The sequence below is a fragment of the Phodopus roborovskii genome, unplaced genomic scaffold (assembly GCF_943737965.1).
Source record: "Phodopus roborovskii unplaced genomic scaffold, PHOROB, whole genome shotgun sequence".
Taxonomy (NCBI): domain Eukaryota; kingdom Metazoa; phylum Chordata; class Mammalia; order Rodentia; family Cricetidae; genus Phodopus; species Phodopus roborovskii.
This window is the reverse complement of record NW_026126603.1, coordinates 7,609,337-7,622,204: the sequence shown is the minus strand read 5'-3', so window position 1 is coordinate 7,622,204 and position 12,868 is coordinate 7,609,337. Positions and strand designations below refer to the sequence as shown.

Here is a 12,868-nt window from a genome sequence, read left to right as displayed (position 1 = left end):
TGGGATTGTCCCTAGGATTGTAGCTAGGTCTCATGGCAGGTTATTGGTATGATCTGAGTGAAGATTGTGCTGGCTACTTTTTGTTGACTTGACACAAAACTAGAGTCATCTGGGATGAGGGAACATTATTTAAGGGGTTGTTTCTATCAGACTGCTTGTATGAAGTCTATGGGCACATTTGCTTGATGATTAATGTGGGAAGATGATAAGAAGCAGGTAAAGCAAGCATGGAGAGAACAAGCCAGTGAGCAGCGTCTTCCATGGCCTCGGCTTAGTTACTTCCTCAGCAGTGATCTCTAACATGGAAGAATGAGATGAAATAACCATTTCCTTCCCAAGTTGCTTTTGGTCATGGTGTTTATCACAGTAATAGAAAAAAAACTCAGACGAAGACTACCGTTTCTTGGGTTAGCCTGTTGATAACATGGGGGACTGATTTTTTAATTTAAAAATTCAGTAGTTACTAGGCTGTTATAAATCTTGTGGGGAACTATACACACACAAACACACACACACACACACAGACGTATGTATATATATTTGATATGTGTAGGATTAGTGTGAAGTGTTTAGAACTGATAAATTGCATCCCAACAATTCTAAATATCCTCACTGATGGGTTGCCTTTCTGAAAATAACTGGTATAGGATGTGTTTTCCTGTTCTTTTAATTATAGGCCTTTTAGAAATGTTATTGGTTAGAGGTAGCCATTGTTAGAGGGAATAGGCTTTTTTTTTTTTTTTTTTGTATACCTGAGTTCTACAGTTGGTTCTAAACATGGGCAAGTGATGCAGAATGGTGTTTGCCATGTGTGGTGCAGGTCAGACATGACTTGGAGGTCTTCCTGCTGGCCTTGGCTCATGCTTTGTGGAGCGGCTGCCTGCCCAAAGTCCTCTGCTTGGGACATTGCTCTAACTACATCCCCTGGTGTCTAGTTAATGGCTATAGCTGGTATTTATGTCATGGAATATCTGTCAAGAGACTTCATGTCTCTTACTTCTCAGCTTCTAATTTAATGATATTCTGTAAAGCAGCAACTTTGTGGTTTGTAAGAGTTGATGGAGGAAGAATGTTCCAGCCAGCACCAGCCTTTCTCTAAGGACCCAGGAAGCCTTCAGAGGTTCCTAGCTAATTTGGATGTAATGATGAAGTGCTTTGATCCTGTACTTTATTGTGGTATATGAGTAGCCAACAAAGGCATTTCCTCCATGAAAGACCTTTTCAAACCAGTACAACAGTCAGTCATTTTCAAAAACCATTTAACTTGGGTTATGTCAATGACTAATGTCAGACCACCTCCAAGATAAACCCTGTTATTTTCAGGGTCAGTCCCACAGCTAGTTAGGAAGTGGGATGTAACAGTTTTGTAATTTATTTTTTATTCAATAATCCTAATTTAATTTTAAGTGGATCTATGATTTTTTTATGATTGTTTTCTATCTTATTTGGTTCTATAATAGTGTATTTTTGTTCACTAAAGATAGTAAATTATTGACTTGAGTCTATTTGAAAGCATTTGTTAGTCCTACTCAGCTTTGGTTTATATTGTATATTTTATGGAGTGTTATTCATACAGTGATTTGATGATGTATAATCTAGAATTAGTTTATATATTTATTTGACTTTGTGTTTGTATTTGTATATAGTGTATGTGTGTCTGTGTGTGTACACATGTGGAGGACAGGTGTTGGTGTCTGGTGTTCTCTGTTGTTCTCCACATTAGTTTTAAGATGGGGTTTCTCACTGAATCCAAGCTTACCAATTGGCTAAACTGGCTGTCTATTGAACTCCAGAGATCTGCCTGTTTCTACTTTCTCCTCTCCATGCACATTTGCCACACCCAGTGTTTTGCATAGTGCTGGGGTCCAAACTCAGGCCTTTATGCTTGTATAGCAGGCACTTTGCAAATTGATCCCTCTTCTCAGCCCATTCTACTAATTTATTAAAATCATAAAGTGTCCTAAGCTAATGCACTGTTAAACCTTTAGGTTTTTTTTTTGTTTGTTTGTTTGTTTTTTTTTTTTTTTTTTTTTTTGAGGTAGGAGTTCTCTGTGGAGCTCTGACTGTCCTGGAGCCTGCTTTGTATGTCAGGCTGGCCTCAAACTCACAGTGATCTGCCTCCCTCGGCTGGGAATTAAAGGCATGTACCACCACTGCAGCTAAATCTTCAGTTTTTTGACCATTGGTTTCTAATTTTTGAAAACTGTTTGAAATGATTTTGGAAACTTTATTATATTGAAGTATAGTACAATTTAACCTATCTTACGTTTAGCCAGTGTAGTAGTTGCCATTATACCTCTATGACCAAAATTTTAGACAGACACAACCTCAGAGAGGAGAGGCTTATTTGGGCTCACAGTTGGAGCTCCTCCTGCCAGGGACAGCACAGTGAGGCAGCTCTCACCAGCAGGGATGTGTGTGGAGGCTGTTCACATCATGGCAGACTAGAACCAAGGCCCAGGCTCTAACCTTCCAAGGTCTACTTCTGCCACACACCCCTCCCCCCTTAAAGATTCCATACCATCTGAAAGGAGTGCCAGCTGGCTGGGAGTCAGTGTTCAGAGTATGAACCCAGGGCTGGCGAGATGGCTCTGTGCTACAGTACTAACGCGGAAACACCAGGGCCTGGGTTGTAATCCTCAAACCCATGAGAGAACTAATGTATGCATCTATAACCATGGCACTGTCGGGCAGAATGGGTGATCCCAGGGGTGTCATCTAGCTGAAGTGGCAAGCTCCAGGCTCAATAAAATAAAATAAAAAGATAAAGAGGTGGAAATCGATAGAGGATGTCTGTGTATGCTTGGGCTGGACACCTGCACATTACTTGAACCTCTACTCACATAGAAGAATGAGCCTGTGGGGAGACTATACATAGTCTAACCTTACTATCCAACTTCAAACCTACAATGTCAGAGAACTTGTAATGGACTGTGGCAAGGCCAGGTCATTTAAACAAACACTTAAGGTCTGTGGCTACAGGGCATTGTGGTTAGTTCTAGAAACTCATCAGAGCTAGCTCGGAGCCTGCAGAAGGGTCCTGAGTAGGGCAAAATAGACAGTGTTTTCTTTATTTTTCTAAACTGATGATAATTTTTGAAATCCCATTAGCTGAAAAGTAAAACAGCAAATTCTGTTTTTGGTTCATGCTGCTTGTTTCAAACCAAGAGCTCTGATGCTGATGCTCAGAAAGGAAGGCCCAATAAGGACTGGAAAGGAAATTGATGTATAATTAACATATTTCTGCATCCTAGTCAGAACCCTGGTTTCAAGCATCTCTTGATGCTCCCTGAGGCTCTGCTATAGACAGCATGTGTTGTGGAATGGAATTTGACCTGTATTATGTGTAAATGAGAAAGCTGTCCCATGGAGCCAATTTTTAGTTATTCATGATGGTATACTCAAGCATGTGGCCTTAAATTCACATAAATAAGCATGAAATAATGCTATCTTGGGTTTTATAGAGCTTATGTCTATATGCATGTTTATGTGCACGTGTGTCCATGTGTGTACTCATGTATGTGTGTTAGCATGTTGGTGTGCCCATGTATATGTCTGTGTTCGTACGATTGATTGTGTGCCTGTGTGTGTATGTTTATGTATGTCTATGTTTGCCTGTGTGTGTGTGTGTGTGTGTGTGTGTGTGTGTGTGTGTGTGTGTGTGTGTGTGATAACTTTCAGGATTGTCCCCAGCCACTGTCTCTGATCCCCCATCCCTTTGTCTTTGTGACATGGTCTCACTGGCTTAGAACTCACCAAGTAGGCTAAGTTGGCTGGCCAGTGAGAGCCAAGGGATCTGCTTGTCTTTGCCTCTTTCATTCAAGGGTTACGAGCACATGACAACACGCCTGGCTTTTTAAAGATGGGTTCTGGGGATCAAACTCAGATCTTGGTGCTTGCAGTGGGATGGGGGTGGGAGTTCTGGAGGTGCAACCCAAGGCCTTGTGCAAAGATGACGTGCACTCTGTTACTGAGCACTCTCTCAGTCCCACCTAGCATTTCTTGAATGAAGGGACAAGTTGCCAGCTTTCTCCACAGCTTGTTGCAGGGGTAGAGTGTAAGTAAGGTCTCCTCCTTCATCTGCAGCGGTACGGTTAGTGGTTCACAGAGCTGGTTAGGCTTCAGCCTATTCAGTTATTCTCCCATGTGTTAGGGTCTTTGTTTGTTTGTTAGGGTCTTTGTTTTTAGTGTTTTGGTCTTTAAATCTCTGACAAATACCTGAGATAAATCAACTAAAGGAAAGAATGGTATTTTGGCTCATGGTTTCATAGCTTTCCATCTGTGGTTGGCTGCTTTGGTCAATTTGGCTGTAGTGAGGCTAACTGTTCTGGTGGGGGGAGGGGTTACTTCTTTCGTGGTGGAGAAGTAGGTTAACTGGGATGAAGCCCTACATAGGCTGGCACTTTGTTTTTTGTTTTTGTTTTTGTTTTGTTTTGTTTTTGGTGAGACAGGGTTTTTCTGTGTAGCCCTGGCTATCCTAGAACTCACTCTGAAGATCAGGTCTCGAACTCAGAAATCCTCCTGCCTCTGCCTCCAAAGTGCTGGGATTAAAGTATGTGGTACCACTGCCCAGCTTAAGGTAATTTTTAATGTAGGTGAAAGTGTTTTATTTCTGTCATCAATAATTATTGAATCTATACCACTTTAATGCTAGTTTGCTTTTACTGTTCTTTGAGTATATCATGTATTTGAAGGAAATCAGAGAGCTCAGAGATTTTATACAAAGCTTTTATAATCATTATCGTACTTGTTCTGCTATAACCCCTTTCTTGTACAGGTGCTTATAAATATCTAAGATTTGAAACAATTCAGCATTCAGAGCTAAGGGCCATGGCATCACTTGAGTAGTGCTCTTTGCAGAGTTTTTCTTACCTTTGCCCTCGTGTCCTTCACTCCCCAGGAGCTGACCAGTGCTTTGGTGCATTTGAAACTGCATCTTTTCATCCAGATCTTCACACTTGCCTTCTTCCCAGCAACAATATGGCTCTTTCTTCAGCTCTTATCAGTCACATCCATCAATGAATGGCTTTTAAAAGGGTATGTTTAAACCTTTTGATGGGTATTCTTTTAATGGGGCAGTTCTAGTTACATTAATGTTTCTATGGCAGCTGCAAAGAAAAAGACTTGTATTATAATGAGACCACCTCTTAAACACTGTCTGTTAAAACAGTAAGAATTTCACCAGAGGTTCAGGGAAGAATTGATTAGCAGAATCTTAAAGTAGATGCCTGTGCCTAATTTTAAGGTTCCACAATGTACATTTTCTGGGCATTTAAAATGAGTAGGAGAGGAACTAGGGATCTGTTTCTATGAAAGAGTGCTTGCTTATAAAAGCATGAGGACCTGAGCATGCCTGTAAACCCCAGGTTGTAGGAGATAGGAGGACTGATAAGGCTTGCTGGCCACCAGCTTCGTTCCAGGCTCAGTTCCTGTCTCAAGGATATAACATAGGGATTGAGAATGTATTATAGCTGATGTTCTCCTATGTTTTCTGGACCTGCACAAACACACGCACCCATGCCCCCTTCACAAAAGTGAACATTGGAAGATACTAGAGGGTTCCAGATCTGTCTGCATGGGAATGTAGGCTGGCAACTGGTCCCTTGCTGTGGCTATCTGTATCTTTTCAAGCATGTACTGATAATGGCTGAGTAATGTCTTTTTAAAATGCATAATAGAAGTGTATGTGTGGGACAGATAAATAATTTTTCACTTATTCTGTTTTATGTTGATGTTATAGTTAATTTAACAGTAGATTTATTAGAATGTTTTCATGAAAAAAGTTATCATGTTTAATGAAAAGAATTTAGCAATTGAAAAACTAATTAAAATAGTTTCAATCTAACCTCACTTCATCATGTTATAGCTGCTGACACCAACTTCAGAGCTGAGAGATTTCCCTCTGACCCTAACCTTGGCACATTGTGTGACTTTCAGTAAAATTATCTCATAGTTTAGACCTGTTTTTCTCTGTATAAATTAGGACAACCATACACTTAATAATGGTGTTTGACTGCATCAAAATTTTCCATCCATGGCATGATTTCTCTGTTATCCATTTAGCCCTACTATGTACCAGGGCTTATTTCAGATGCTGCAGAAAGTATAGCAGGCAAAAGTGTCTATGTGCTAATGCATTGGCCCAGAGGTACATACTCAGCAGTCAGGAGGAAGGGCACAATGAAAATGAGTGACGTCAGAGGGAAATGTGGTACAGTGGGGTGGTGTGGCCAGGCTGCTGCTGAACTCTGACTCTTCCCAGAGTTCTTGGGGAGGATATTCTTGGCAAAGAAAATAATATTCAAAGGCAGTCAGGCAAAAACAAGCCTGGGATGTTGTATATAGGTTCAGTAAAGCAACCCAGTGGGCATGTTAAGAAGGACAATAGGAGTTGGAGGTTTTGAAAGGTACACACAAGCTGGGTACACAGTCTAGTCAACCACATCCCTGTGTTGAGAAGGAAGCTGCTTCAAGGGCTGCAAGCAGCAGGTGATGTGAGTTCTACTAGCATGGGAATCTTTTGGCTGTGATACGGATAGTAGAGGGGCTTGGGATGAAATTAGGGAAATAAATGTGGAGGCCAGTGGAATGTGGGAGTACAGCAGAGAAATGAGTATGATAGGAGACATTACAGATTAGAGTTTTTGTGACCTCTGTATTGGGTGGGAGGCTGTGGCAGTCATCAGGAGAGTAAGGCTTCAGGGCTGAGCCACAGGGTGAATGGCAACTTGGTTTACCGAGTTCGGGGACACTGATAGCCTAGGAGTAGAGAGGAAGATTAGGAATGCACTTTTTACTGTATTGTGCTTCAGAGAAGGAGCAATACCTTCCACCAGGAGAGGTAAAATGCCTCATAAATAAGATAGCTTCAGTTTCAGAGCATTGATGTCATTCTGTGTACTAAGAATTGGGAAGTACTGAGCATCTACTGTGGATGGGGCATGCAAGGTGTAGGAAGATGTTCTTTATTTTCCTCAGGGAACTCTCAATCCAGTTGAATACATATAACATAGATACACTATTTATACATGTTTACACATGCTTCTGTGTTTATATTTCATATATATATATACATATATATATATGATGATGAATGATAGAACATACCAGTTAAAGCTTTCTTTAGAGTCAGCACCGCCTCCCCCCCCCCCCCCAGGATGTTAAAGGAGCCTACACATGCTCTCCCTCCTCTAGAGAAATCTCTTCTCAACCCAAGGCCTCCTTAGTTTGAAAAGATATACTAGTATGTTTGTGTTCTGGTTTGTTCTTCTGTTGCTGTGGTAAATACCATGACCAGTAGCAACTTGGGAAGGAAAGGGTTCATTTCATTATACTTTGAGGTGACAGCTCATCATTAAGGGAAATCAAAGCAGGAACTGAAGCAGAGACCATGGAAGAATGCTGTTTATTGGCTTGCTCTCTGTGACTTACCTTTCTTATATCCAGGCCCACTTGTCTATGATAAGTAACACATGGAGCCGCACACTACTCCAAAGTTCAAAGTAGATCATGAGATGAAAGGGCTAAATTTATTCTGGAGCTCTATTGTATAAGGTATAATATCTACTTGATATGTTCTGATGGCACAGTACTAAGGAGACTGAGGCTGGAAGATTGGGAATTTCAGCCCTCTTGGGTTACATGGTGAGTTTGGGCCAGACCAAGTCCCAAAAAACCCAGCCAACTAATCAATCAAACAAACAAACAAACAACAAACAAACAAAACAAAGCAAATCTTCCCAGGTCCTTTGTCCCTACTTTGAGTGACAGGCCTCATATGTTGCCCAGGCTGGCCCTTCCTGACGCCTGTGGTTTCAGTATCCTCGGAACTTTCCTCCCAGTTAGGTCATATTTTCTTCAAATACTGAGGGATGCTCTTTAGTTTTAGTCCTTAGATTTACTGCCTATAGTTTGGTTTGCCTGGCATGCGGTTGATTTTCTACACTAACTGAAAGAGTAGACTTAATCTCATGACCATGGACATATGGACATAATTTAATAAAAATAATTTTAGTAGATATTAGAATTCACTATGGGATCTGAATTCAAGATGTGTGAGATTACATCACTGCTTCCAAAATAACTACAACATGAGAACGTTGTTTGAGAGATGAAAGTGGAGAATTGTAAAATGTAAACTTCTATTTATCAAATATTTTGAGTTTTAAAGGTCATCTTGAGGCTTTATTTTTTACCAAAAGATCTTCTATAAAAATACAAGGAAGATTTTCTTGTGACAAATGTTCATTGTGTTGCTTGTATTGTCTTTGAACTCATGCTCCTTCTGTCTCATGTTCCAATGAGCTGGGACCACAGGTGTGTACTAGTTCCACGGGAAGATAACTATGGCAGTAACCCAAGATTATAGTATCTGTTTTTATTATCGCTCAGTGACTTCACTTACTACAACCTGGTTCTTTTTTGGACTCTGTAATCAAAGAGTGTTTGTGTGTGTGTATGTGTTAATGAGAAGGGGGTCTCATGTATTGCTTGGATGGATTATTGACCTGCCTTATTTTATGTAGTTTGAAGGATAAAACCAAGGCCATTGTGGGTGTTAAACAAGCACTCTGACAGCTGAACTAAACCCCAGCCCCTCAAAGTTGAAATTATGTAAAAAAATAAAACCTTTAAGCCTGTATGATGTTATGAGCTATCAAGGCCCATACATTTATTGCAACTTCTAACCCATGTTGTCCCATAGTGTCTAAGATCAACAGGGAGAGTATAGAGATAAACATTGTTTTTTTGTTTGGCTTTTTGCTCTTGTAGGACTAATTAGTGGAAATGATCTATATCTGGAAATGAGGAGCTATTTACAGTTTGATTTTCTCTTATTTTTCAGTTTGCAGACAGTAGGTTGCATGCCTCCCCCTGTGTCCTCCGCTGTGATTTTAACCAAGGCAGTTGGTGGAAATGAGGTGAGTCATGGGGGTAACCTTATTTAAACACTAGTGTGTGCTGTGCTTCTGTTAGAGTCAAGACTCATTGCAGAAAACACATGTGAGCCACTTATGAAAGATATGGCTGCTTGCATGCATTGGGTTGAGGCGAAAATTGGTGATGTGTGGAACTAGAATTCAGATAGAAGGGCAAGAGAGAGGAGTGAAGTAGAGATGGTGAGCTTCCTGTTTGGTAGGAAGCTGGGGATGAAGGGATCTTTGCCACCAAACACACTGACTCGAGGCTGTGGCCACTTCCTTAAAAAACAAAAAGTCAAAAGACTACAATAAATTGAATTGCTGGGATCAGTATGTTTATAAATATAGATCATGTTAAAGAAGAAATCAGGTCACATTCTAGGATGAGTTCAAAGAAATTACCGAACTGGCTGTTTCCAGCAGTTGTAGATGCTTCTTCCTTGGTTGAAGGGCTCTGAGAAGTTGTGCTGAGGGATCTCCCTCTATTTTTATCTGTGAAGAAAGTGCTCTTGGGGGAGATGTAATAGGGTTTCCCATTTCATCCCTAGGATTCTGCTTCCTAAGCATGAGTTACAATTTTCATCCAGTTATTGTTTTTAAAAATACTTAACCGAATGCCTGCTACATTCTTTTGAAAATAACTTTGTTAAGCTTATTACATGTGATAGACTATACACATATCTATCATCTATGTATCATCGATCGACCATGTCTATCAGTCATCAATCTGTCATCTGTGTACTTATTTGTATTCTATTTATCATCTATTCACTCTCATGTATTTCTACTATGTATCATCTAATCATTTATCTATCTATCTACTTACCATCTTTGATTGGATAGTTTTTGTTTGTTTGTTTTTGTTTTTCAAGACAGGGTTTCTCTGTATTGCTTTGGAGCCTGTCCTGGAACTAGTTTTGTAGACCAGGCTGGCCTCGATCTTTGATTGAATACTTACCTATTATCTATTTATGTACCTGTTTATCTATATATCATTTATCTGTCATTTATCTATCACTTTATCTATCCATCTATCATCTGTCTATCTATTATCTACCTATCCTGTACCTATGTCTGTGAAACCATCATTTAAAGTTAAGACAGGTATCATGGTTGCATATTTTTTTCCAGTCATGTTTAGCTTCTTGGAGTAGGAATGGAATGGAGTAGGAATGCTAACTTGAGCAGTTTCTTGTGCTGAATATTTTTATTTGCCACACAGTTGATATATCTAATCTAGAGCCTATGTTAATTTACTTAAAGATATCATGTCTCTCATTCTTTTAAATGCAATTCCCATTAGAGGAATGGCTAGACTGAAGACGGTGAGCATACTCCTTGCTTCCTATGTCCAAACTGGGTAATTATGAAAAGCAGGGATTTCTTTCTTTTAGCCTGAGAGGTAGGTAATTCTGGGTTGGAGACCTACATTTGGTGAGTCTTTTCTTGCTGTTCCATCCCTTGGTGAAAGGGGAAGAGAGAGCAGGAGAAGGACCTCATAGCCTTAAGTGTCCTTCCGTCATCATGTCCCTGTGTTGTCCCCGTCCCTGTCCACCTCTCCTCCCCCTCAAGACAGGGTTTCTCTGTGTAACAGTTCTGGTTGTCCTGGAACTCGCTCTGTAGAACAGGCTGGCCTCCAACTCACTGAGATCCGCCTGTCTGTGCCCCTCAAGTGCTGGGATTAAAGGTGTGTGCCACCACTGCTGGGCTCTTAAACCTTTTTTATTTAGAGTTAATTCATTCTTGAGGGTAGATGTCTCATGTCTTAATTACCCTCATTAGGCTATACTAGATTACACTAGAACAGTGGCTCTCAGCCTGCCCTTTAATTCAGTTCCAAATGTTGTGATGGCCCCCAACCATAAATTACTTTCATTGCTACTTCCCAACTGTAGTTTTGCTACTGTTAGGCATTGTAATGTAAATATCTAATATACAGGGTGTTCTAGTCAACTCTGTGAAAGGGCCATTTGACCCCAAAGGACTGGTAACACACAGATTGAGAAACACTGTTAGAGGTTAAGTTTCCAATGAGTAAATTCTAGGAGCACTCATCTCACCCATTGTTTGTTATTTTGAGATGGGTGTAGCATGAGAAATAAAAGATCCAGCACTGATATTGGGGTTCAAGCTTCAAGTTGAAGATCAGAAAAGCAAAGCAGCCAGCCAGTAGATCTTACCTCTACCTTAGCTCAGACCAAAGGAGTGATCCTCAAACTCTTCCCAACTTCACTGCTTCACTCAGACTGCTATTCTCTCCTCATTGTGGCTAGAGACTTCAATGTCTTCCTATCATCAATGTGGCTGGAGAGTGAATGCCAACTCTGAGACCCTGTTCCTGTCCTATCTTAAATATCTCTCAGGAGTCCTGGGATTAAAGGCATGTGATTCCAAGTGCTGAGATCATCTTTGTGTGAGCTGTTTCTCTTTAGCACTGGATGTATTTCTTATAGCTCAGTGTGGCCTTGAACTAACAGAAGTCGTCTGCCTATACTTCCCAAGTGGTAAGATTAAAGGAGTGTACCACCACTGCCTGGCTTAATTTACTCATTATAATTATTTTGAAACTCATATATTTTGTGTTCACCAATCTTTAGGCTGTTATTTATTTATTTATTTATTTATATCGCTTATATTATTTATTATTTATATTGCTGAGTGGTGTTCTGTGGGGGTACAGATTGTTTATCCTCTTACCTGTTGATAGACATGTGGACAGTATCACATTTGGAGTTTGAGTGTTCATGTACAGTGGGCAGACATTGCTATTTCTCTTGGGGAAAATATATTAGTGGAATAGCTGGGTCCTTTGATATTTTATTGCCTTTGGATGAGGAATCATCTTTATATAGTTTTAATTTCCTGTTCATAGTTTCTGAAGTGGACAGTTTCCAACAATGAATAGAATTCTTTCTATATCAAAATGGATGTGTAACTGTTGAAAGAAATTTCCAAACTAATTTCCAAAGTGGTTGTATCATTTTACATTTAATGTCTTACAACCTGGTTATCATTCAATTTTGTCAGTTTAAAATTTTTACCATTCTAATATATCCATAGTGTTATCACATTATGGTTTTAATTAAGCTTGCATATCCTAGTGACTAATAGTGTTGAGTATCTTTATTGTGCTTATTCACCATCTGTCCAAATGTCTTCTTGGCCAAAGTGCCTATTAAATCTTCGCTCAGTTTTTGGAATTGAGTGGTTCGCTTTACTGTGAGCATTGAGAAGTTCATGTGTCTTGATGAAGAGCCCTTCCTCAGCTGCAAGCACTGTGAACATCGTCCCCAACCATGAGGCTTGCCTTTTGGACTCTGCTGTATTCTGAAGGCATAGGATATATATACTGATGAATTGTGTTATGTGACTCAAGGGAAAATGAGGAGACAAGACTGATCCAGGTTTGGACTAAGCAATGGAAAACATGTGGTTGCTCATGAAGAATATTGCTGCGTGGGGTCAGGTTTGGGGGAGTACTAGCCTAGGATGCTAGGATATGATGGGATTCTTAAGAATTCCTAAGTCTTCCTAAGTAAAATCTACATATTTATTCACAATTATTCTTTGCTCATAATTTGTGCTCCCTGAGATTTAGCAAGGGAGTCTGGAGGTACTTTTATCTGGTAGGAACAACATTTGGAGGGAGCACAGAATTGTCAGCAGCCGTAACATGGGGTAGGTAGGGGAAAACAGTATCAGAGTCACAGGGAATTTTCACTACTGAGGTTGGCAGTAATGCTGTATTGCTGCTGTAATCTACCTCATGGATGCTGGGCACTGAACCTGGGTCCTCTGTAAGAGCCATATGCACTATTAACTGTGGCGCCATCTCTCCAGACCCAACAGTGTCATTTTACATAGTACTTACATTTTGCAAAGTTGTTAGATGACTTGGGAGGTAATGCTTTTTGTTATTTATTACCTTTCATTTTAAGTAATTTATT

General features: G+C 40.1%; 2 protein-coding genes across 4 annotated transcripts in view; one reads left to right on the top strand and one right to left on the bottom strand.

Moving 5' to 3' along the window:
* Lsm6 (LSM6 homolog, U6 small nuclear RNA and mRNA degradation associated) overlaps nucleotides 1–12,868 on the bottom strand; it is a 355,072-nt gene that overhangs the window by 88,782 nt on the left and 253,422 nt on the right. The window lies entirely within an intron of this gene.
* The window catches only part of Slc10a7 (solute carrier family 10 member 7), a 219,627-nt gene that overhangs the window by 12,803 nt on the left and 193,956 nt on the right, over nucleotides 1–12,868 (top strand). For both annotated transcript variants that reach the window (XM_051205885.1, XM_051205884.1), the window contains exons 3-4: nucleotides 4,901–5,037; nucleotides 8,846–8,921. In XM_051205885.1, the coding sequence (XP_051061842.1) occupies nucleotides 4,901–5,037; nucleotides 8,846–8,921 (213 nt within the window). The remainder of the gene's footprint in view (nucleotides 1–4,900; nucleotides 5,038–8,845; nucleotides 8,922–12,868) is intronic.